Here is a 27,019-nt window from a genome sequence, read left to right on the forward strand (position 1 = left end):
ATGTGGCAAGGGCACTTTTTTAATGACAGGGAACCAAAATAATAGCTTAATTGATACTTAAAGTAGACCTGTTATCTTATACATAAAGTACAAGGATGCATAAATTAGCCACGGCCAGCATTTCAAATAATGAGCATTAGCAAAACTGCAAGGCGATGTGCTTAATATGGTCATCTCAGGCACAGCACACTCACCAACCTGCTGTTGAACCCTTCTGTTTGCAAGTGGCAGCCAATCAGAAGAAAGTTGACTTCAATGGAGTTGACTTTATTTCAGGTGGTGGATGGCCAAACTAGTAGGAAATTCATAATCACTCAATAATTTTAGTTGTCTAAAAGTTGCACAAAGTCTAACTAAAAATTCTAACTAAGACAGAGGTATCTTTTATGGAACCAGCCAGTCTGTACTTTAGTAGTCATCAATACAATTATTTTCTTTACAAATTGCTGGAAATGGTCCAGCTAATGACCTTGTGGTTTCAAAGGTGATTTACAAATGTACTTTGGGAAAGAAATATCCAAAGGCAGGAGTTGTTTTGCAGAAGAAAACATGATCAAAAGGGCAGTGCCCCCTAAATCCACTGCAGCGCCTTTCAACAGTTAAGCAATCCACAAAGGTAGAAGAAGGTCAGATGCAGAAGTTTTTATTGGTTTGCTTTTTAAAGAACTCATCAACAAATTAGATGTGATCAAAGTGTCTTCAAGGTTATCTGAATGATTATTCAGACAATGCACTTATTAGTTTCAGCACAAGTGCATGAAAAGAAAACCTGGTTAAACTCGAGCATGTTTTGAATCTAAAAATGGTTTTATGAATGTCTTTTTATATATTGTATGTAAATAAGAACCCCCCTTGAGACTGGCCTGATGTTAGTTTATTGCCGGAGCGGCCTGGGAGTTATTTTCTTTTTCATTAAGGGTCATTGTCCACCCCCTCCTGCCCCCACAGCTGATCACAAACAACTTTAAAAGGTTGCGTGGATGATTTCAAAGGTCCAATCTTGCCAAAAACCACAGCTAACGCTGAAAAAAGTCTAATTTGAAACAAAGACTGTGTGTTATGTGGTCGGCTAGTTGACTTGTGGCCACAATGTTGACTCAAAGGTCAGCAGAGATTAAGGGAGCAGATGAGGAGGAGAGGAGAAAAGGTCTGGTTTCACATGCAGGTGGCTGTCAAGGATGTTTACCTAGCAAGACTCGTATCTCTTCTCTCCAGAATTAGAAATGAACAAAAGTTCAGTTCAGTTCACTCCGACTGCCTGATATCAAGTGGCGACCCTGACTATCCAAACAGGCTCGCTGTTATTATGTCTACCTCTGACTTCATATGGGATTTCACTCCTGCTTTTATTGGGACTGAGGGAACAGCTTAGCAAGTTGAATGTGGACAAAGTACTTTTACAACAGACGCTTGTGCCATCAGACTCGAGCACCTGAATCTAAATATAAAACCTTTTTTCCAGATGTGTAAAGTAAAAATGTGGAATTCAACAAAAGCAGATCCTTTCCCATTTACGCTTTGTGAGTGAACTAAACAACACCCCCACCCCCCAAAAAAACCCTTGAAGCTGATGGGATTGTTATTCTCAGTGTGTAAAAAGGTTTTTGCATTTTCAGACTGTCAGTGAAATATTTGGCTCCATCTGCACAAAAACTCCCAGTGAGAACAGACACTGAAGATGTGGGCGTGCAAACAGGTATGTGTACATTCTGTACCCTAAAGCTTTCTCATACCTGTTCAGTGCAGCCATAAAAAACCCACCATATTTACAGTGGTGAAATCAAAGAAGCCTGAAAAACCATTTGATGCTAAAAGGCCTCCGGCTGCTGAGACTTCTCACGCTGGAGCCGCCCGTCAGCGACGTTCCGCCTTTCTGTTTGAATTTATAGCTGCTTTGGGAAAATATTTCAAAATAAAATGACATTTAACTATTTCAGTAAACTGCTCACTAACTTGAGGCTATTTGTAGGCGTCTCTTGAATGTCACTGGAAATGCCGGGTGTCAGAGCCGCAGTAAAAGTGCAGTCTACTAGCAGTGAATATTACTGGACGGCTAAATGCAGCTGCATCCCGGGAATGTCCCTGTAGCTCAGAGTATCTGGGAGATTCCCACAAGCCAACAAGGGCAATTCCCCGGCTTATTTATCCGTATTCTACTGAGGCTGGGTTACCCTGCTCCCACAGCAAAGAGGTGAATCTGCAAAACATAAAAATGTCTCCTAAAGTTTAAGTAAGCTTTTCCTGTTGGGTTTCTATAAAACAATAGCAGTGTTTAAAACAGTTTGGGAATTATGGCTACAGTGTCAAGTTATTTCAACAACTGTGATGTGATTGCTAGGCCACATGCTCGACTACCAGATGTATTTACACTAAAAAGCAAAAAAAAAAAGTTTTGTGAGGTTTTTATGAATGAATTCCACGTTTGTGTGAGAAAGGCAAGATGCTCGCTGTGCCACTGACAATGCCAACCACAGGTAATTGTTTATTTTTGTGATGGTATTTTTTTCTGTTTTTTAAATTCTTTTTATTCTGACAAACTAAAAACTACAGTACTGTGCAAAAGTCTTGAGCCACCAAGAAGAAAGGGAGGGAAAAGACAACAGCAGCCACATGTGAACGTAAAATAACATACTTTATTATGACCATACATTTCTCAGGATCAATACAAAGCACTTCTCTGTTTTTGTTTAGTGATGCTTTGAATGTGGCACTTTTTCCTCCAAAGGACAAAGAGGATCAGACAGAAATGATTTTTGTTTGTTTGTTGTGTGGAAGGAGAAGGAGGTGGGAAATGAGGAGGTCAGATAATGACTCCGTCGCTGCACTTGCATCTCCATGTTAGCTCTGAAACAGACTTGAGTTCTGCCATTAGCGTACCAGTTTACTTTCATTCTATTTGATTGTTGAGTTGAAACCATAAAAGCATGTCTGCTCTCTGTGTACTTTTTGAGTAATAATTTGAGATCCTATTAGGGAAACTGGGTCATTGTAAGCAAGAATGCACGTCAGATTTAAAGGACAATCTTTACATTAAAAAAAAAATCCTTAGCTGATTCTTCACAATGGCTTCTATAAATGAGGCCCTGGTTCTTTGTGTGTTGCCTGCACAGACAGATGGTTTGAAAGGAACCCTGCTGAAACCCAGTTTCAACAGATCCGCTCAGCAGCAGCCCAGCTTCACCATGCAGCAGCAGGACTGTGCAAAAACACCATGCAGGAGGGCAAACAACAAACTCAATGTATAAGTGAAACCATTTTGAAGACTATTTTACTTATTCTTATTCTGTATATTTTAGGCTAGAAATCCTCCTAAAATAAAATTAAACCAAAAGTGATTTAGCAAATATACTAATAACAATAACAGTGCAATTAAACCATTTCAATCAGTAAAAGCATTTTACAGTTGTTGCTGGAGTTTAAAAGAAAAAAAAATTGTTACCAGTTTCTGCGTTTCATAAACCGCCTGCCTCTAAGTCCTTTGGAAAAAAGCTTGGACAATGCTGTCATGTGTCTTACAAAGGAACGGGGGTCAAACAAATGCGCATACGTTACAAAATAATCTTATTTTACACATAAATATGATATACAAAGGCAGATGAGACAGAGCCTTGCTTATGTCAGTAAAGCTTTTGACCATGCAACGTTCAGTACCTTAAAAAAAAAAAAAAAAAAAAAAAAAAAAAAAAAATCATTAGCACGCCTTAGTCCACCAGAGACATAAAACAATGTCAAATATATACACAATATCACAAAAATAACAATATCACTTTTTTCTGCAAGAGCACGATTGTACCATATATTTTACAGCTAAAGTTGTACCATTAGTCCAGCACATTAAGATGTGTACAGGTAGCTTTAAGGGAAAGAAGCAACTATTGCTACACGGCAACACTAGGAGGTCATAAGAAGTACTTAAATACGCCATTGAAATATAAGCTGTAAAAATAATATATTCCGAATACATTTATATAATTATATACATATACATATAGGTTAAATACTGATCATTCTGAATCCCTGGATTGCTGAAAACGTCCTTTGTCTTTTTAAGCAGCTAGCTATTTTGAACTAACTGGATGAGCCCGCCATTTTTATTTCCGCTGCTGATCTACATGATGTGCTTCACATTGTTTATTTCACTGTTTTTGACCATGTGTTTTTTTAAATTAACTATTTCATTTCATTTTTTTTCTTTAACAAAAAACCCCCAACAACTTAGAAATAACCAGCTTAGAAATAACAAGCTTCTTTATGTTCTTGCATCAAGGTAGATGAGAAAGTTGATACCACGTTCGTGTCTTCGCTAATCTATATTTTTGTTAATTATGACCTGTAACATTTTAGGATGTTTTTTTTTTTTAATTTATTCATGTTTTTTTCAACCAAGCTACTCTATTTTCTCAAGAACACAGCTATCTTAGCTACACTAACCTTAGCTGCACTAAGCTAGCATAGCTAACCGCTTTCTGACTCTAGCTTATATTCATTTACAGACATGAGGGTAGTATCAATCTTTTCATCTAATCCTGGGCAAGAAGGTTAATTTACCAAACCTGCAACACTACATGAAACACCAATTCTGCTTAAAATCAAAATCTGTTCAAAATGTATGTTTAGCCGTAAGCATAGGTGTGACTTTGAACATAGAGGAGGTTTAAGTGGCGGCAGTTTCTCCCCTTAGTTCAGAACAGACTTTTTACTGCATGATGATAATCTACACTACTGCCTGCCTATTAAGTGCATTGTTGTTGTATAACATTTAGTGTTTTATACCTCAAAAGAAAAAGCTCTTTACTGCCTTAAAAAGGAAATCCACCCTAAGACAAAGTGTACACATTCCTCCAACGATCTTGGTTCGTTTTACTAAATTAACCGCCATACAAGGTTTAAAGTAGGTCTGAAAGTGACTAAATTTGCAAGTTCTCTATTCAGACTGGGCCAAATTTTGCTAGAGAGCCCCAGAGTTCAGAAAATGGATGTGTACCTGCTGAATTTGAAATGCTCTATAGCTTTTTTTTTTTTTTGTAAGAAAGGCTCTCATTCTCAAGCGTTATCTACACAGGCCCAGATCCTCGGAGGTGATGTGTTATATTTCAGGGTAGACTTTCCTCTTGACGTACCACCTTCACACAATTAAGGCACCTTTTAAACCCCTGAGGGGTAATTGGGTTCTTCTAATAAGAAGAGAAGCAACAATAACAACATGGAACACAGAACTGGACTAAAACAAAACCACACAACATAAAGTTTAATCAGCCAACAAAATAAAAGGAGAATATTGCGGAATGTTTGTGGATATGGTACAAACGCCACAAGTGCCCTGTTACATTTCTTATCTCATCTTCTAGGATTTTGCAGCAGCAGTACCGTGCACCATGCTGTCATGGTGACGTCACAAGACCTCCATGGCTGTATCCCAAAGCACCTTCAGAGATAAAGAGATTCTGTCTCAAACCTTATCGAGCTTCATGGGGGTGCGGGTGGATATGTCTGCGTATCTGTGTCTAGGAGTTAGTATCCCACGTTGAGCTTGTTTTTGTTGAGCTCTCTCTCCAGGTTTCCTATCAGAGTGTCGATGCTCTCTTGCAGGTCCCTCAGGTTCACCCTGTTGCTCAATACAGGACTGATATCCTGGATCTTCATGTAGGCCTGGTAAGTGTGCTCTTTAGGTAGCCGAGGTGGCAGGATGTGGTTACACACCTTGTGTTCTTGCTCCTCCTCCTCTAATGGGTGTCCACTGTTTGAGCTGTCACTTTCTATTAGCTTCTCCTGCTCCTCCACCGCCTCCTGTGTTTCCTCCTCCTTTACCACCTCCCTTCTCTGAGGTTGCTCTTCATCTGCGGTATCAGACACAGGACAATCAACCTTGAGCTGTATGCTGTCTTTTGCTTCCTCTTGCTTCTCCTGGACCTCCTCAGTTGCCTCGATGTCTTCTGAGGGAACGTCGTCATAGTCTGCCTCTTCTTTGCTGGAAGGTAACAACATTTCAGAAGGGAAGTACGTCTCACCACAGCCACTCCAGTCACCAGCATAGCGGTTGCTGGGGCTGTCCAGACGCCCTGGTTTGGGTCGCAGAACGCCCGCCATCTCTGCTCCAGTGAGGTTCAGCACCTGAGGGCGCTCTTTTCTCCGTCGCAGAGGGGGGGCTTTCCGCAGGTCAGAAGAAGTTGGAACCAGAGAGGGTGCTGGGGGCTGAGAAGAGGACTGGCCATGTGGGTCCACAACTAGAGGAAGAAAGAAAAACAAAAAAAAAACAAAGAAAAAGTTAAATATAAGCCAGCTGGTTATTAAACAATCATGAAAATTACAAAAACACAAAAATAAGAAAAAGTCATATTTTCTCATTCTTTTGTTTTCCTCAGAGGGAAAAGTGGTTGTTGTTCTTCTTTAATAATTACGTTATTTAGACCAGCGGTCCCCAACCCCCGAGCCACGGACTGGTACCAGTTGCACACCCGAGCCTCAACCACGAGAGTTGAAGCTCGGGTGTGCAACTTATGGTTTTCAGGGTTTTTATCGTTAACTCGGTTTCCCTGGGTCTTATTTTGAAAGAAATATTTACACGTTACCATAGTGACCACGACGGCATTAAGGGGCAGCGAGGAGGATGTTACTCTCAATGTTATTGGCACATTTCAGGAGGACGCTGCTAATAAAGTTACACACTTACACAGTGAATTCGCGTTTATTGTTATATTTACAATATATTTTTGTCTTGGTTGTATCATTTTATTTTGTTGTATTTATCCACGACACCTTAAAGGCCGGTCCGTGAAAACATTGTCTGACATTAAACTGGTCCGTGGTGCAAAAAAGGTTGGGGACCGCTGATTTAGACGATATACTTCTAGTGGTGTATTAGCTTTATCAGAGCTGCAAAGCACACCTTATGGCTCACGTATTATCCACTTATATATTGTAGAATGCAGTTGACTGAATCCCCCCAAAAAAGCAGTAAACCTCAGAGCGAGATACAGCGCAGGTCAGCTGATGACTGCCTGGAAACAAATCTACTGGAGCTTACAGTACAAATGATTTCCCCACTGCACTGCTACACCTACCCACCTACCAATTCGTACTTCAGCCCCTGAAAATTACTCTACTTTTCATTTTATTTCTCCAAATAAATAAATGCATTTTTTTACAACGACTATAATCTCTTTGCTTATTTCAAGTCTTCAGTTCAGCATGATGGTGACATTCAGGGGAGCACTGATCATAAAGGGCGTGCTTCAGGGTACAGCCAACTTGTTAGTGACAAAGTGCTATCATAACAGTCTGAACTTCTCAATCAGATTAACTTTGCTGGCTTAAAAAAACAACAACAACCCCCCCACCCCAAAAACCACACCAAGATGCACAAGCTGATCTTTTATGTACAGTCTGTATATGCAGCATTTTTTTAAAGTATCAGCATATCAGTATCAGTATGTTTATGGAAAAATACAATGGTGCGCATTTCATAAACTAAAATCCATCTGACAGATTTCGCAGTAAGGGAATGTGATGCTATCAGCGTGGCTAGACAGGGCTGGATGAGAAAATATGATTTTCTGTGATTAAAATGAACTAAAAACAAACAAACAACACACATACATAACAAAAAAACACAAGCCTTGTTTTGGTGCAGCTGATTTCTATTTAAAAGACTCCCGCTTTAGCGGAATGACCCTCTGTGAGGACAACATAGAGAACAATCGGTTCATCATTAGGTGAACGAACATGCCAAGTTACACATGCTAAAGTCACACCACTGCACACAGTGTTTTTGTTGCTTCCTGTGCTGTTATCGAGTAACCAAACTTAAAAATTAACTAAAGCTTGGACCTTAAGAAAGACTCCTCTAAGTGGACTAGGTGAAGGAAAAGTGAGCAGCCAAACACAACCACAGTCTGGTTACCTTTCTGCATTTATCTCAGTACCTACATTTTCTGGCTCCGCTAGCTTACTATATTGGAAAAGAACAAAAACACAGTTTTTAAGTCCATGTTCAATAGATACATTATATATTTAAAAAGAAATGCTAAATTTTATTTTGAGACATGACCTTGAAATGACTTTTTCCTTTGCGCGCGTTCGCGTATTTCATCCAGCTGACGATAAACAGAATTTTTTTGCACTGTCTTAACTAAGTTCACTGCAGTTCATTCATCAGAGTGGCTGTTGCTGCTACAGTGTTTACGTGAAGTAGCTGCACACTTCGCAGCTCCCCTGAGGCTAAAGACTTGAGCAATTATCACCTTAAAACAAACAGAAATTATCTTCCTTTCAGAGGCGCTGTGTTATTTAATTCCAGACATGATTCACTGATGACATGATTAAAGCTATTAGCTGTCAGCAGAGAAAATGAAGACGGAAAGCAGGCAAGAATACGATCATATTCTTTTTTTTTAACTTTCTTGGACAGCTTCACAATGTTTACTTGTTGTAATATATTAAGATTAGACTTAGTTGTGCTAGGATGAGTGTATTTTTACATCTAAACACAATAAAAAACCAAAATGGACAAAATAAAACAATAAACCCACAGCTGATTTTAATAAATTAAAAAAAGAAGCAGGGCAAATTAACTGAAAATGAACGTGCAGCTAATTTTGGATTTTAAAGATAACACTAAAAGAATCCTCTTGCCGTCACTTTGTCTGTCTAACCATCTGCTCACATCTTCTCACACATACAATTGGAAAAACTTCTTCATGCACACTCATCACCTCCTCAGCCTCTTCAATACACACACACACACACACACACACACACACACGCACACACACACACACACACGCACACACACACACACACACACACACACACACACACACACAAGTCCTGTAAGTAGTGTCAGTCAGGCTGTGGAGGCCTGAGCGACAATGCCTTGGAAGGTTTGGTATGCGTGTATGAAAGGCGTGAAGAGGCGGCTCAAAATATCCCACAATGATTGCGAAATGTACGGGTGAAGCTTCAGGGGCTGAGGGGTAAGGTTAAGCCAGGAATGTCTTTAATTATACAGTCCAGGCGCCCTGTACTCTGTACTGGGGAAGCGGATGGAATGGAAACACTGCTGAGGGTGTAAATGAAGGCTTGAACCTGGACTAAAATGCTCTGTCAGTGTCTTTATAAGTCATTAAAGGCAACTGCGGGGAAACAAAAAAAACCAACAAAAACCACAGTTTTTATGCTTTAATTTTTAAAATTCCAAATGTAATCCCCTCCGCTACCTGCAATCATAGGATTCACAGATGCTGACTAATTAAGCCGCTGGCTTACATTTCTTTCTCTGTGCTCCTTCTCTGGGTGATGTAAAGCAGGGTGCTAAGCTTCAGTGGTTTACACAGAATGGGTTCAATGTGGGAGTTGGAGGATGCAGTTAAAGTTAAGAGGCTCAACCAGACGCAGAGTCACTTCGTCTTCAGACGCACATCAGCAGATCTGGTTAAAGCTGCAGGCTGCTTGGGAGGAGCTCCGAGGATTGTAATCATTCGGGAGGGAAAGTCTGTCTCACAGGATGTCGGAGCCATTGGGAAAAAGGTTTTTAAAGAAGGTGAACATGTGCTTTTTCAATGGAAATCCACAGAATAACACTGCACTCAGAAAAATGTTAAAATATAGTGAGTTGGATCAGTTTCGGATTGGTAGTCATGCATACGTAAAACCCACAAAACAAAACAAAACAACTAAGCTGTCCGCCCGGCCCAGGGGCTCATTTTGTGATTTTTTTGGGAGTCTTCGAGAATTTAAATGCATCAGCAGCCACTGCATGGCTCACTTGATTATTAGAAATGTGGTGAACTCATAAAATCAAGCCCACCAGCTAAAAATATTCAGATTAGTTCCCGTAACCAATGCAAATGTCACGCCACACACACTTGTCTCATCATTCTCCATCCTCTCCTGGATCATCTATGGACTTTGCCATATCTCACTGCAAGCAGACAGCTGCAGCTGGCAGAGAGCAGCTGTGCAGGCAGACAGATGACCTGTGCTGAGAGAAGCTGCTGCTGACTGTCCTTGATTGGTAATTTATCTAAAAACAGAGGGGGGGAGGGGACCACGCCCCAAATGTTTGGTTTACACTGAGGCTTTACTGGCTTGGCTCCGATTGGCTCAACCCATCACGATGAAGCACTTGTGGAGGGTTTCATCTCTGAGGAGCCGACAGATGGTGGCCTGTGGCTATCAGCTGCACTTGTGCCAGTGGTGGAAAAACCTCAAGGATCAAAGCAGCCCGGTCCCTTTAACAGCCCTTTGTAGAGCTGAACCGCAGGGCTGGCACTGATTTGTACAAGACCCTCAGGCAAGAGAGACCAGTGTGCGCACGACCTGACTGTAGATGTGCTGCTTTTTCAAGTCACGCCAAAATGTCTTTAGAGAAAGCGGGACGAAAAACAAAACAAACAAACAAAGGTCACAATCACCTGGCCAGAGCTGGAGCAGGTAGTGCAGTACTTCGATGTGCTTTTTGAAGTGTAGCGCGCTGGCCAGCTCCTCAGAGTCGATGAAGACTCGGTTGGTGTGGCAGGACGCCTCCTGACGCTGGCTCAGCAGCACCGGGCCGAAACACACCGCTAGGTTCTGGCACGTCATCTTATTCATCTCTTGGTAGGATGCCACCAGCTTCAGGTGGTCAAGAAGCTTCCGCAGCATCATCTGATCCAGACACACACACACACACACACAGATACACAAAAGCCAGACAAATAAAACATGTTATTATTATGATTAGTAGTTGCAGTTGTACCACTAGCAGCAGCAGTAAAGATGCAAAGCCAAAAACTGCTTTAAAACACATCTGCAGCAGTAAGTTTATCTTAAAAAAAACCTGAAGGTTTTATAAAAAAACCAGAAGGAATATTATTATCAGTAATATAAGGCGTGTTGGCAAAGGAGCCGAGTGCAGAATACTGCAAATGCTACACTTTTAAAACTAAGAGAGTAGTTGTATTCTCACAAAGCACTGACATGCTTCTTTCAATGAATCTGGTGACTCTGTTCACTTGGACCAATAGCATACGGATACAGAGTTTCAGCAACTATTCGTTTTCACTTTTATGTCATTCTACTGTGGATACGATGACAGTGCTTGAGGTGCAAGGCTGCACGACATCACAATTATCAGCCGAACAGTGGTAATCTGTAGCATTATGATTATTACCATGATTATCTACCCACAATATGCCCTTTCAAAGCCACCTCTGTGACAGTCCTTTACCTCTTGTGCAGAAGAATGTGCACTTTTTTTTTTAAATTGTCCTTACCCTCTCCACCTCTGGCAGGTTTTCCAGCAGGCTGACGGTGTGTTCAGAGTCGGCCTGGTCATTCTCACACCCAGACGCTCCCATCCGCAGAGGCCTCGCAGCCATAGACTCCAACACTGCCTCATATAGCTGCTTGTTGATCAGAGGGTAGGGCAGCTCACGTAGATAGTCCTTCAGCACTCCTGAGGAGAGAGCGAAAGCAGGGCATGAAAAACTCAACTGCATCAGGATAGTGAGTTTAACATCCACGCAAACAAGCCCGTTTCATGTTCTTACACTAGCCGTTAAATACGCAGGCGACTTTTAATACCTGACAAATTGCTAACGATATCTCTTAATGAGGCGCTGTCACCGAGAAATAAAAAGCTTTTCTTCTTCTCCTCGTTTAAAAGCACTCAACCTGCCACATTCTCTTGGCTGCAGATTCAGGTCCCATTGTTTTCCGGGGTGATCCCGTGGCGTCTACCGAGAGGCCAGATTGAGTCGGGTGTGACTCGGCAGCGTCGGGGGGTTGTGGGGTCTGCTCTGGCATCTGTGATGGCGCATTCGCACCTGTGACTTCAGCCTCTCAAAGTTCAGACAAAAGCTGGGGGAAAACATGAAACCCACGCTGTCTGTCTCCACTAAGCCCCTGAAATATCACTGGCATGTCTTTTCATCAAAGGCAGAAAAAAAGAGAACGGAGGAGGGGCAAAGACGGGAATTAAAACCAAAAAAAAAGGGATCCTGGCCGTGTGACAGATCTTTGTGGTGAGTGTCTGCTCTGTTGTGTGCATGAAGCTGGATCAGCTTTCAAGGAAGACCGGGAGGGTGGGGGGTGGGGGGGTATATTGTGCAATTAGCAATATTTGTTATCTTCCCAAGTAGTGCAAACGGAATAAAGGATGAAGGATAACCAGATAAATAAAGGTGAGCTATATTGGCGCCCAAGACAAATACTTTTATTTTCTTAAAGATCTTTGCTGCTAATAATAATAATTTAGCCTGATAAATTCCTGATCCTTTATTTTAATGTAACAAAAGCATTCATTTGTCTATAAACCAGGATTAAATGTCTGCAAAAGAGGCTACAAATACAATGACTCTGATGTGCAACACACTGAATACACACTAAAGTCCACACTGCTCATTGACAAACTGCTGCAAACGTCTCCTGCTGTTCCCGTCACGCTGTGCACCCTTATATTCGTACAGCTACATCTGCTGGTGCTCTGCGACCTTGTTTTTCAGTGACTTATCAGCTGTTGGGTTCCAACATGTTTTTGAAGCCAGAGTAAGAGATCTCATTCCCCATGTTGTTGGCAACTTCGATTGCCAGTGATCCCTGCTCTTCTTGTGCTAACATGCTTATCGGGAAACGTCTTCGCTCCGTTCAGGTTTATCAAAAATCTTATATGCAGCTGAGGCCAAAAACCTATCAGCTTGTGGGCTGTGTGTCAGTGTCTGCTCATATGCTGCTGTCTTCTGTTTACTGTATGAGGTGCATTTGCAATGATATCACGGGCGTAGTTCTTGTAGTGTCTGAGAGTGACTGTTTTTTTCTTTGGTTGTTGTTTGGGACAAACTCAGAAAGGGCTTGGTGCTGCTTGTTTTCTTTATTTTATGTTGGCTTACTACAATTAGCATTAGCAGTGGAAACATGTCTGTTTCGCATGGTCATATTTTCCTTATATATTACCTATTTTCTTCACGTACCTCATATTCAGCTGAGCATCACATATTGGGTTCAAAGAAATCAGTTTAACCTCACTTTCCTTCACTGCAGTTACTTCTAAGCAGCTGTGCTACTCCATCCACAATGATGATCTCCTGCCTGTCAGCACGATATGATATTTGATAAGACACCAAAGATCACAGGGTCAAGTGGCTACAGACCTTTAATGTTGGTAGTCTGTTTTGACCCACCTTAAGCATATTGCTGAACCCTTACTGGACTCTTTTTAACTTGCCAAGCAGCAAACATGTAAGTGGGAAATACAGTCAAGATGGAAGTGTGTGCAGACTGAAACACCTCAACCAATTTTCAATTTTCAAATTTGATATTATTTACGTAGTGCCACATCACAAACAACGGGCACTTTATATTGTAAGGTAAAGACCCTACAATGATAGAGAGATAACCACAATAATCAGGTGAGAAGCACTTGGCGACAGTGGTAAGGAAAATATCTCTTTTAACAGGAAGAAACCAGAACGAAGCTCGGGGCGGGGCAGCCAGTTGCTGCAACTGGTCAGGGGACAGTGGAGGGAGACATGACAAAAAGACCAAAAGAGAGACCACTTAGGACTTTTCCAAGGCTCCTGCTTCTGGATAGCTTCATCTTCTCCTGGCTCACCTCCAAACTCCCTCTGTCAGTGAATCTCTTACCTTCTAACAGACAGTATGTAGCTAGCTAAGCTAGAGAAATTCACATCCAGCACCTTCACAACAGGTCTTGTTCCCCTCTTCTACATTTAGACAAATAAACGCACTTCTTCTTATTCCTGTGTTAAGCTCCTGGTGTTTGTGGATGACACTGCTGGGCTCAAACGTATCCAAGATTGAAGCAAGCCTGCATAAAGATAGGAGGTTGCGCAAGCTTCCGTTTGATGTATCACAAATGCAAGTCAAACTTCAAATTTCAGACACGGATAGGTTCTTCAGGTTCCATAGACGTATAACATGAAGCACAGTATTTAAAGTCCTAAGGAAGTTCAACCTGCCAACGGAGCTGTTGTCCTAGTTCTGCTGAGCTGTATTTGGGTCTGTGTTGCATCCTTCAGTTAACTGTTTTATATGGCTTAGCCACTTAATCAGAAATGAGACGACTACAAAGAATAGTCCGGGCTGCTGAGAGGATTACTGGTGCTCCCTGATCGACCCTCGAGGACCTGTATTCTTCTAGAGCAGGAAAAAAGGGCTGGAAAAGCTGCAAAAATCATTTCAGACCTTTCACACCTAGGCCACAACCTCTTTGATCTGCTGCCCTCTGGTCAGCACTTCAGAACACTGAGCACCAGAACATCCAGTCACAGGATCTCACAAGACCTCTCCAAGTTTGGTAGTCTCAGTGTATAACAATGTGGAAGTCTGTCTTTTAACATTTAGTGTTACCCATTGGTATTTGTGGAACATTTAAATTCTGAAGTAACTTTAATAATTGTGATTTTTCTGTTGCATTCATGTCTTGGACGTTTTATCCATTAGGAACATTTCCCTTTGGCAACAGTTCAGTTTGACTGCTTGGGGTTGTTGTTCACATTACTGAACATGTGGCTGTATGTGCGTGATTATAGGACAATAAATCCAGGAAAAATCACGAGTGACACAATTCAAGAACACGCTGTGACTCTAAAGCGTGCAAGAGGAGCAGCTCTTGGTAGAACAACAGATAAGACGACACTGTATCTATGTCAACCACGAGCCTGTTTCCAAAGCAGTGACACAACTGATTAAAGTGCTATAAAAAGGAACACGTACTTCACTGCTTTTCTTGTCCACCTTGGTTTTTTTTTTGCCTCTTGTCTTCTATTTACAGCATACTACAGTACGATTCATAGTAAATCCAATGAGCTTCCTTAGGGCCAGTAAGAAGAACAGAGGGCCCAACTTAACATGCTCACTTTATAATCCCACTAAGTCCTAAATCTGCTCTTTAAGGGAGCATTAGGATTACCACTTTTCAGTCTATTTCTAAACAGCATCGTCAGAACATCAGAATTATGTGGACAAACTAATGTTTCAGTGTTAGCTAACAGCACCAGAGTTTCAGGTGCTGTCACACGTGCATTTTCTATTTTCCTTTGCTGCAGTTATATAGAAATAAATTGGATTAGAGAGTGGAGGGAGGATCTAAACTCAGTTTAGTGTGTTACAGTACAAAGTCTATGATTAGCATTGTGATTAGTATCTGCACAGTGGCACTCAGCACCAACATAAACACAACACTAATCTATTTTAAATTGTCTGTTTTACATCACAAATAAAACCAATCAGTGATCAAAAAGGTAAAAAAAAATCTGTCCAACAGCTGACAATAACTGCTTCCTTTTATCTCTGTATGTTACCACAGAAATAAAAAAAACTGACTGACTGAGCTACCATAGTGAAACTTGTGACTGTTTTAAAGGAATAATCCATTACACTTCTTAAAAACTTCAGAAGAATCTCTGGATTTTGGTGTGGTGGTTAGCAGTGGTGCCTTACAGCAAGAAGGTCCAGGGTTTGAATCCAGTCTGGGGCCTTTCTGTGTTTACATGTTTTCTGTGTCTGTGTGGGTTTTCTCCAGATGCTCTGGCTTCCTCCCACAGTCCAAAAACATACATAGGGTTGTGAACGTGAGAGAGAATGGTTGCCTGTCTGTCTCCATTACTGGAGACCTGTCCAGGGTGTACCCTGTCTCTTGTCCTATAACAGCTGGGACAGGATCCAGACCCCCCAACTGAACTAAACTTTGATAAAGACATTAATGGTCACTGTTGACTTTAGGGACTTCCTTTTATTTTTTATCCACATGTCACCATGCAATGTATTCAAAAGATGAAGAAGAAGAAAAATGTATTAATAAACTTGCTTTCATTTTAATGGCCACCAGGGGGCTACTCCTCTGGCTGAAACAAGTAAGTCAGAACTTATAAAGGTCTATGAGAAAATTATTTCTAACTTGATTTCTAACTCAAGTATTTTCACAATGAAGGTTTTTAATATTAAATAAAGCCTGAGCATATTTAAAGTAAAATAAATCCTGTCTTCAGCTTCTTAATCAGGTCCATCCCTTACTTAGCTGAATGCTAAACTCCAATGTTCAAGCTGGAAAACAAACCAAAGTGGGCTTATTTCGGTTACGACCTCAGTAAACACTTTCCTAATGAGGTCGTGGCCTCAGCCCACAGTTTTAAGTCTTATTAGAGTAAAATTGCTGATAACAGAGTATTCTTTGTAAGAGCCGAGTTGCTACCATGTTGGTGGGCAGTGTCCTTGGTTCCTCAAAAGTTTCAGATGAGGGATAAAAAAAACCTACCACGACAACAGGTGATTGTGGCTATGTCTATCTTTTATATACAGTGTCGTGCAATGTGGCACAATTTTAGCATGTTAGCATTATACATAAATGCATAGGAAGTATGTTTTAGCATGTTAGCAATTATTTGTGGCAAACATGCCCCATAGAGCCAAGTCTAGAAGCAACTTAGCTTTGACCGAAAATATTGAATATGATACATTAAGGAATTATTATTATTAATTATGATTCTGTACAGTGTGTCTCTTCATAGAAAAATAATAAATATAGAATATAAAATAAAACAGTAAATATGATTCTGACAGCTTAACACATAAAGTTTGTTCCTTGCCATAACTATTTTCTCTTAACATGTAATGTTCAACACTTCCTGGCATTAGAAATACGGAAACACTCTGTATTCCTGAGACAGCCAGCAGATGCTTAGTAGGCAAACAGCTCATACCCAAACAAGGATAATAGCTTACTATCTCAGCCCTCCAATCTCAGGTAGATCAAAACATTGACAGATACTACTCAGCAGGGTTAGACTTTAACAGCGCTCTGGGGAAGCATGCTCTTAAACCCTCATAAAACTGCCCTGCAATTAAACGCCCTCCCTGTGCCTGTGAGCTAGCATAGGTTCAGTATGAAATCTGGTATGAGCTGAATTTGATCAGGGTATATAAACAAAAGACACATTCACTTTCTTTAACGTTTCCCTAGGCATGCCGATTTCAGCAGCAGATTAACCGGAAATGCTGTGTGAAGATTCCACCCCCGTTCGTAAATCGTTATGGAAAATTTTACAAAGATAACCACAATCAGCTTGTTTGATCACACGAAAACAGACCGTCTGGAAGCAAAAATGAGCAATATATTTTTATCCTTATCTCGCTAAAATAAAGCTTTTATTTCTTTGTTTGTTTTGTGTTTTTCTGCATCTGCGAATAATACGTGCTGGGAGGCGCCGCCTGGCTTGCTTTTTGCTGCCATTATTACAGAAAATCATGCAGAGCCCTCTGACCTTCCCTGCACTGCAAGGAAGACCCGACAACAGCGGGACTGTTACACGTTAGCGCTGCCCGATGAAGCGAAACAACTCGTGTTTTTCTTGATATGCAACACATGAAAGCAGCACACACATTTAGGCTCTTTCCAGTTCAAAAGCCAACTGGCCAAAACTGTGTACGTGCATGTGCACATGGGCTTGTCTGACGTGAGGAGAATGGGGCCATTCAAGTAAATCATTAGCCTGCTTTGACTCGGTGCTTTGTTTACTTCGGTGTGTTAGCCCCTGTTGATGCCCTTTTTCACGCAAACAGACACACACAGCTCTCACATATATGCACATATGCACGTATGCATGAGAACTGTGGTCGCAAGCAAGCTGACAACAAGCAAGCTGACAACAGGCGCACGCTGCGTGTCTTTTTCACTCAGATTTAAACTGTCGGGAGGGGGGGACTGGTATGGCTCTGCACCAGCACTATCTGCACTGCGCTGCATATACTTTCCCCACCTCCACCTACATGTTTGGCTGATAGAGACTGCAGAAACAAACACTTAAAGAAAAACATTAACAAAAACTGAAAGCACCTCAAAGTAATCTGATACAAGTATTTTTTTTTCCTTGCTCACTTCAGACTATTTCAGCGTCCCAAATATGCCACCAAACACTACAAGGGACACAATGCACTGGGGCATGGCTCTACCTTTGACCTCTTGTTCAAACAAAGCGGAAGGTCACTCCTCTTGTCAGTGCTGCAGTCAGTGCCTCGCCTGGAGAACAAACAGGGGGTTTGTTCTCCGTCCTGCCCCCTTCTCTGCTATCCCGCACGCCCCCACGCCACTAGGGGGGCCAGAGGAGATTTGTGTTTGTGTACTGCCTTATGTAGTAACACAAAATGTACAGTTGCTGCTTCAACTTTTTCACTTTTCCAAAACTGAGCAGACTCCAGCTCTAACTCTAGAACCATGCGCTCACACGGTACACGTGGATTCATCACAAATACGCCTGCTTCCAGTTTTCAATCCCACCCTGCAGTTTAAGAAATATTCTGACAGCCCCACCATTCTAAAACTCTTCACCAAGTGGTTGCCTGCCTCCCCGGCCGACACAGGGTTCAGCTAATCCCCCGTGCGTGAGCCAAATACCATCTGTGTTTGTTCGGCAACAAAGGGGGCACTTGTTAATGACTTTCCATGTCTTCACTGGAGTACTGGCAAGGGTTGGGGGTGCTGGGGGGGTTGGGGGCAATTTAGAGTAGCAGGCTATGGAAAAGTCGACTCAGGCAAGGGAAATTGAAGACCACAGACTAAAAATCAATGCCAGTGCTCCGAATGAAAAAGGGCAGAGGACACACCAGTTCCATTAGTAGAGGAGAAGTGACTTTCAAGACTTTGTTTCCACATTGAGACCAAAATCTTCTATTAGATGGATTTAATCATAATTTAACACATGTGTGGCAAAAAATGTTCATGTGCTCACAACCGCACACTCGCAGGGGCTTCAGGCAAAGCTACCATATGGGCCTACCATAGAGGGCACCGATGCCCCCATTATCATGTCAAACCACTGATTGAAGCCTTCATTCTTCAACAAAAGGGATACCAAGAAGAAAGAAGAAGAATGTCGTCAGGATGTGCTCAGAGGCCTTTTTAGAGTTTAAAGAGAACGGTCCAGAAAATATCCAGTGAGGAGCAGTTCTGAAAATAGATGCTGATGTCAGAGGCCATTGGATGATAGCCAGACTTCTTCCAGACTGATAGGGAGGCAGGAGTAATTTAAATAACCACTGGTTACAACCAAGGTCACCTCTGAACGCACGGCACGTTGAACCTTGAAGAGATGGGCTACAGCAGCAGAGGACCACACAGGATGCTACCCATGTCAGCTAAGAACAGGACACTTTAGATGGACTCAGTAAAAGTAGATATCAGAACAGTGGAAAATGTTGCCTGCTCCAATGAATCTCAATTTCTGCCACAACTTTTGCTTCATAGGGCCACGATTTGGCATAAACAACACAAAAGCATGGACCAGTCTGTCAGTCCTGCATTGTATCAGTGGTTCAGGGTCGTGGTGGTGTGATGGGGTAGGGGATAGTTTCTTTCTCTCACTTTGGGCACCTTTGGGATGTGGTGGAATGAGAACACAGATGTGCAGCAACTGTGTGACTCTATCGTGTCAATATGGCTCAATGAAATGTGAGCATTTTGTGAAGCAAAGAACTGTGATTTGAAACAATGGAGCGCCATGTGCGGAGCATGTTTTGCAAGCTTAGGATTGAACTCTGACCCCTGGACAATCCCTTTCACTACCTCCATTTTTAAATTAGCTGTGCGACGCGCCAGCCCTCTTAGCTCCATTAGCTGTTCGCTAATTAGCCTCTCGTCTGACTCCATAACAAAAGACTCCAAGCTTAGTTTAAGGCTTCCACTATGAATTAAAATTAGAGCAAAATATATGTTTTTTTATTCCGTGTATGTTGGCTATTGAAATCAAACAGGGTGTATAATATAACAATGCTACAATCAGCTTTTAAAACTCCTGTTATTGTGTGTTTTTTATTCTGCTGTGCTTTTTATCCTTTCTTTTATTTTTTCTTACCTTATGATCACTATATCCCAGAAATCCCTGCTTTTTTTAAAGCACACACCATAAACCTCTTCATCTTCAGCTCTTTTTCTCTCTATGTCCTCGTCCACTCACTCAGACCCATCTGCAATGGCAATTCGCCTGGCAGAGCAAATTTAGGCAGCGAGCAAAAACCAACAATCCTTTTTTCTAACCCGCTCAACTGTTAACTGTGTGCTTTGCCCTGCCATGCAAATGCATGTGGATCAAAGCAGGCATGATAGGACGACGCCTATACAGGGCCTCTCCCCAAAACCAACAGCAGCCCCTAAAATGCCCAGGGGTTTCCATGGTCCTTTCCTCCTTTTGTGGAAGAAAAAAAAATCATGACCAAGTCATTTTCTACAACTTTGCCGCCCCCTCCCCATCTCCCCAAATTTGCTACACTTTTAGAAGTAATACTCAATTCAATGCCACAGCTGATTTTGGGGTTTCTTTTTGTGAGATGTGCTCACTGTTTCCATTTTTCATTTCAAGGGAGCAACCGAGCAGAAAAGAAATTCAGCTGACAGGAATCTGAATGGCGTTTAAATTAGAAATGTAAGGTTTGCAGTTCTGCTTGTTGGACAATCAAACAGCTTCAGGGGGACTTTTTTGCATTTGACAAGATAAAAATCCCCACATTTGATGTGATTTACAAGGTCCAAAGCACAAAAACTGAAACTGAGAAAGAACAGTCCGAATGCGTGCAATGATCTGATTTGTTTGACTTTGTGTGTGTGTGTGTGAGCATGTGTGTGTGTGTGTGTGGCCCTTCCTCTCACACTGATCTTTATGTTGCAGGGATTTGACACACACACACATAGATTCTTATAAGATATACACAGGTGCTGACCTATTCGCCATGGCTACATTCAGGCAAATTTATTGCAGTGGATCAATACTGAAGCTGGACTCCATTACATTAACACCCCATTTGTTTTTGTTAGTTTTGTTCCATGAGTAAAAACTCTCATAAATTGTATTTTTCTTGTTTTACTGGGAGTCATGTGTACATGTCAAATGATTAAATGAGATGCCTATTATAGATGCCAGTTTTAGGTTTGTGGTTAGTATTTACTTAATGACAGCTATAGAAGCAGTTAACAGCTGTCTGTTAACTTCATTGTTAGTTTTTCATAGTCCTTAGTCATTTCTCCACCCTTATTTTACTCAATATTAACTGCAACTTGTTATAGAAAAGTGGGCATTTTATTTAGTTATTAAGCTTCAACCCAAGGGATTGGAAAAGTAAGCTATTGTGGTAGTGCCAAAACTGAGATTCCTTTATTGGCCACTTGAGGCAGACAGAAAATTATTAAATGTTAAATTGCCCAACTTTACAGCAGAAATAAACATTTTCATTGTCCTGTTAAAAAAAAATGTTTTGGTCTCTATCATGAATTTTTGGCTTTGCCATACATATGCAGGGTTGTGAATTTGTCTATAATTTGCCTGTTTAAATTGTATTAAGGTATTTTTGCAATTGTTATTAAGGGCGTGGCTGTTTTGAATTGAACCAGCAGGTGTAGTTAATAGCTGCCTCGGCTACTATAAGTAATCTGTTGCCTTCTGGAACATTTTTAATGTAATTTTCTATCAAATAATTGCTGTGGGACTAAATGTACTCATGTAAGTTGAGTAAAATTGCATTTTTGACTAACATTTATTTATCTGTTATTAGCAGGTAGCACTGTCTTTGTAATGTACATATTCACACTACAAATGCTTGCTAACTAAGCAAGCGAGCATTAGCTCATAGCTTAGCATTTCAAATTCCTGTCCAAATATGGTCACTTGTGGATTTTTACTTGGCTTTTGTGAGTGAAAATTGAAGAACTGGTTTTCAAAAAAATCCTGTTCAGTCTCTTTTTAAATTAGAAACTGCATACATTGCTCATTTTGTAACTATCCTGCTAAGGACAAGTAAGAAGGTAATTTACAGATAAACAGACCAAAACACACCAGTGCTCTCTGGAAACTTTGTCAGGTTTAAATAACACCCTTGTAATTAAACTAAGTGTGTTTAGTAATCTTATGCCTTGTTGGCATCTTCTCTGTTTCCTGGTGATCATTTTACCTGTAATGACGTTTATGTCTGGATACGTGTTTTCGCACAGCTCCACAGCATGGCTGTCTCTCTCAAACGCCTCACGCAGCTCCTTCTTTACTGCTGCCGAACCACACAGACGGTAGAGACCCACCACCTGGTAACATAAACACACACACACAAGTAGGTCAAATAAACACGCATGGCTCGAGAGTCAAACAGTTGACAGCGACGTAGACATTTTTACAGCCTCATCGATCAAGTTCTGCGTCTGCACTCAGATAATGTCCTGGAAGGCAGCCATAAGTGCTTTCTCAGAAAACTCACACGTCACAAACACCAGTCTGTTTTATCTCCAGAAAAGGACGCCTCAATTTAACAACTGACCAAAAACCAAAAATGTATATGTTTCTAATAACACTATAAGCACTCACTTTTTTAAAGACACAGGAAGATGACTTGATGTAACAAAGAAATGCTGGACTAACAGAAAACCTTAAACTTAACACGTTCCCTATATTATCTTTTCCCCCTCTACTTTCAGTTACTTTACACTAGCATCTTTATGCACTTTTTATTATATTGTGATTTTGTGTATCCATAGTTTAATTCTTTCACTCCTTTCCCAGTTATTCTGAACATACATTGCATGTTTGTGTGTAGAGGCTGCTATCCAGTAAAGCCAAGAGAGAAATGTAGGCGAGACAAATAAATCTGAAATGAATGACCACTAAAGTACTGGCACTCTCTGAAACATGGTTGGAGACAGCACCTTAAAAGTCAGCCAACTGTCTCTGTGTCTATCTTTATCAATCTAGAATTTGATAACAAAAGCCAACATGAGCTAATAAGGCCCAGTCGTCAAATGCTTGAATTTACAGAACACCGCAAAAGCACATTTATTGCTTGTAGTTTCAGCTTTTATAGTCAGAAGACTTGAGTCTCTGTTGTCAACAGCAGTATCTATTTAAAGTTTGCTATGGTTAGCCACTATACCACAAATGGGTAAAATACAGCCCCAGGGCTCAAACCAGCTTGCAGCATCCTAAAAGGAAAACACGACAACCCCTAAATTGCAATGAAAGAAAGCATTATGCTAATGAATCTTTAGCAGTGGGTCTTTACCATCTAACTGTAATGGAGAGAGTATGCAAACAAACTTACAGAAACTACAACTCTAAAATATCAATTCAGAGGTGGTAACAAGTAGTAGTAGTAAAACATATTAGAACATGAACTAATGTATTCATGTATAAGACAATGCATTATGTATATATATATATATATATATATATATATATATATATATATATATATTGTATTGTATTTGCATTGTATATGCATTATATAAATAGGTAGTAAGTCAATGATGCAGGTCTGCATGGTCTTAAGAGTTTGAGCTAGCTGCACAAGTAAAAAGAGAGTGGAGCTAATTCTAGACCAGTTCATCGTCAGGACAGCATCATTGACAGATCATAGCTATTTGCAGAACTATCGACATCAGCAAATAAGAATTTAAAAAGCAAAGAAGAGAAACACTATGCAATGTTGCATAGTTTGTTCACGAGAGAGAGAGAGAGCTCTGAGTACCTTCATTTTTGGCAACACACAGGAAACTGATCTGAGTAAATAAATGACTAAATAAATAACTACACATATCAAAAGTCAGGGATCTGATTTGATTCTGTTTGGTATATCAGAATATTTCATTTTTTAAATCACCAAATATTTGTATCGCTGTTAGAAATCCTTCCATTCAGCCCATTCATTGATGCACACATAACGTTTGGAGTAAATAATGAAACAAAAGTGCCTTATACTAACAATGAAAGAGTAAGTCTTCTTGGTTTTTGTTCTTTTTTTTTTTTTAAATGAAGACTTAGGCCAATATCCTATTTTACCACATTTAGCCAAATTTAAAGGATTCAATATAAGTCACTATTATGTCTCATGCTTCAATTCAACTGTCCAGTGTGTGGCCCTCTGCTTACTGTGTCTTAGCCCTGCTCAATCCAGCACTATGCATTGACAGTCAAACCAGAGGAAGAGGGATGTCAATGCAAAACCCCTTAGTGGAATAAAGGGACTAAATGTGCATTTCCTCCCTTATTAACTTTTCATCTGTAATAAGACAATTAGATCATTTATAGACTGGAATGAAAAAGGAGAAAAGCCTGTTCAGGCAGTCTGCCTGAGCTGGACTGTGTCAAAAACACTTTAAGATGCAAGTCTCACCTCTTTGGAGCCATTTTGGCAACACCTCCAGGTAGTTACTTCTAAAACCCTATCTGAGAAAACACAAAGCTATTCAAAAACTTTTACTTTAGTGGTCACCAGGATGTAAACACTGCATGTACAGAATCATTGTTATCAGTCAAATCTGATAAAGGTCACTTTGTACCAAAATAAGATTTAAAAAGGTTTTATTCCACCACAAGTTATACTTCTACTATATATGTGCACCTGTGGACCCCAGAGCTATGCATACTCATCACTCCACATAACATTATCCTAACATATTTGCAACAGTCATGAGCCTGATGAGTCTCTCATGATATTCTGCTGCTGTAATAAATCATTTCCACAAAACTGACAATTGCAAAAGCATGGTAAAGACTTAAACACAGTATCGTAAAAGCAAAATTAACCTCCCACTCTGGAGACAACATGTTGAGGACCATTTTCCTGGACCATTTTCTCTTTATGAAACCGAACAGTAATACATGACACTAAATTAGCTGGCAAAGTGAAATGATCTTAGAGTTGACATCCTCATGAATGAATGGATAAACACTGAGATCTTCTAAAACCCATGTGACAGCTCAGCATTAAAAATGAAAGGACTAAGCTATAAAGCATTTATGTTTCTTTACCTAAGGCTCCAGACTGTGACCTAAAGAAACTTGAGACATCTGATGTTTGTAACTCGGCACCAGCGCTCTCCTTGTTATGCTGGGATTAGGCCCGGCTACAGACATACCATAATTTCTCCTACATGTGTCTGTCTGGTATGTGGCATAGCAGACCAACTGGTGTGGTTGCCCTGGAAACGTGTTAAATCAGTGGGCTGTGAATGGCGGGTTGGGTCCGGTTCCTCACAAAACACACTCGCACACACACCGCCGGCCTTTCCGGGCTCCAGCGTAGGAGCGCTATAATGTCTCCCCCAGCCCACCAGAGCAGCTATTTGTGAACTCTCCTTGTCGAGTCCAGCGGCGTTTTTCTAAACCTCACACGAGAGGGAGTGAGGAGGACAGATTAGGCAGGGATTTGGCTTTGTATGCGAGTAAACAGAAGTCACTAGGCACAATGAACAACAAGTCCATTCAGAAAAAAACAAAAAAAACAAAAAAGCGAAGGCTCTCTCTTTGGGGCAGAGCTGAGTGCAGGCGGGGAACAGCTGTTAGCAAAAAAAGGACTTAAGAACTGTGGCCTCTGGGCAGCACAACAGGCACCACTAGCCAACCCTATATGTAGAAATAAAGCATAACAATCAGCAACAAAATGAGATCCAGAGGAAAGATGATGTCCAGGTGATGTGGAAGGGTCAGAAGCTTTTTTTTCTTGGTTTAGGAATATCTTTAATATTTTAAACAACAAAGAGGAAAAGGACAGAAAGAAAAGTGCATTTAATTGACTTTAGGATATTTATGTGGGCGTATTCTCTGCATACAAAAACACACACATGATGGGAGATGACATGGGCAAAACTTAATATGCTAATTATTTTATCAGGCAGTCAGCAATCGGTATTTTTTTTTGTTTATAAAATATAAAAGTAATTGTGAAAAATACCCACTGACATAATAATAATAATAATAATAATGGATTGCATTTATATAGCGCTTTTCAGGACCCCTCAAAACGCTTTACAATTCCACTATTCATTCACTCTCACATTCATACACTGGTGGAGGCAGCTACAGTTGTAGCCACAGCTGCCCTGGGGCAGACTGACAGAGGCGAGGCTGCCATATCGCGCCATCGGCCCCTCTGGCCATCACCAGTAGGCGGTAGGTGAAGTGTCTTGCCCAAGGACACAACGACCGAGACTGTCTGAGCCAGGGCTCGAACCGCCAACCTTCCGATTACAAGCCGAACACCCAACTCTTGAGCCACGATCGCCCATTTCATGTGTGTGACAATTTGGGATCATGGTAGGGATAGAGCCTGTCTCACCTATCACAGATTGTTGTGTACACCCTAGACAGATTACGAGTCTGTTACATGGCTAACACAGAGAGACACACAACCACCACTCGCCCACATTTACACCTAAAAATTTCAGAAACATTAATTTTCCAAACATGCATGTCTTTGAGCTGTGGGAGGAAGCCGGCATGCCCGTAGAAGAAATATCCATGCATAGGGAGAACATGAAGTAGTAAACTTTATGCTGCTCTCATAATTGAGTCTCTTATCCACAATAATTACAACACTTGTGTCAAAACAAAGTGTCTTAATATTTCCAGCTTCTGGGCCTCGAGTGTGGATTGAAGGAAGTATTAAGGAAGTACACGGTTAAAGACTGTTGTGTAAATTTACCATCATCCACTGAGAAAATAAAATCACTTAAAGCAAAAAAAAAAATGCTGTTAAAAGGTACATTTCAAGTTGTAGAAGGGTTTTTCTTGTCATGTCAAGTATAAAAAAGAGCTTGTCGATTCATTCATTCATTGAGAATGGAAGTCAGAAAACAGCATCAGAAAATCTGTCTCACCCTGCCTCTCACTCATGGGATCGGCCTCCACAACCCTGAATCAATAAGCAGTTAAGAACTGAATAACCAGTTAAGATAGCATAAGTAAGATTGTTGCTTATATCATCACTGCTAGATGACATAAACTGTCATTTTTGAAAAGAATCTTCATGGGACAATTACGTAATCAAGATCTATGTATGAAAGCTCCAAGGCACTGTCTTTAAAGGACAGATGAATGATTAAATGAAAAGTCTGTTTAAAAAAACCCTTCTGTTCTGTATAAAGGCATGCATCTGAATAGCTGCTCCTAACATGTCCCAATATCTGTGTGCATCATATATGACATGTATAAAAGCTCTTTTTAAAAACACATCCCCCTGTCTTTAAAGCACTCTGAGTGCTCCCATACATAGCGTG

General features: G+C 40.8%; 1 protein-coding gene across 1 annotated transcript in view; it reads right to left on the reverse strand.

Moving 5' to 3' along the window:
- Positions 1 to 2,613: 2,613 nt before the first annotated feature.
- Positions 2,614 to 27,019, reverse strand: part of syde2 (synapse defective 1, Rho GTPase, homolog 2 (C. elegans)) — a 49,120-nt gene continuing 24,714 nt past the window's right edge. Inside the window, exons 5-8 of the mRNA XM_084909239.1 lie at positions 21,931 to 22,057; positions 11,253 to 11,434; positions 10,413 to 10,644; positions 2,614 to 6,224 (exon numbers count right to left, since the gene is read on the reverse strand). Of these exons, the coding sequence (XP_084765365.1) occupies positions 5,512 to 6,224; positions 10,413 to 10,644; positions 11,253 to 11,434; positions 21,931 to 22,057 (1,254 nt within the window). The 3' untranslated portion in view covers positions 2,614 to 5,511. The remainder of the gene's footprint in view (positions 6,225 to 10,412; positions 10,645 to 11,252; positions 11,435 to 21,930; positions 22,058 to 27,019) is intronic.

Source organism: Perissodus microlepis, chromosome 17 (assembly GCF_051167445.1).
Source record: "Perissodus microlepis isolate ML-2025 ecotype Zambia chromosome 17, ASM5116744v1, whole genome shotgun sequence".
NCBI classification, from domain to species: Eukaryota; Metazoa; Chordata; class Actinopteri; order Cichliformes; family Cichlidae; genus Perissodus; species Perissodus microlepis.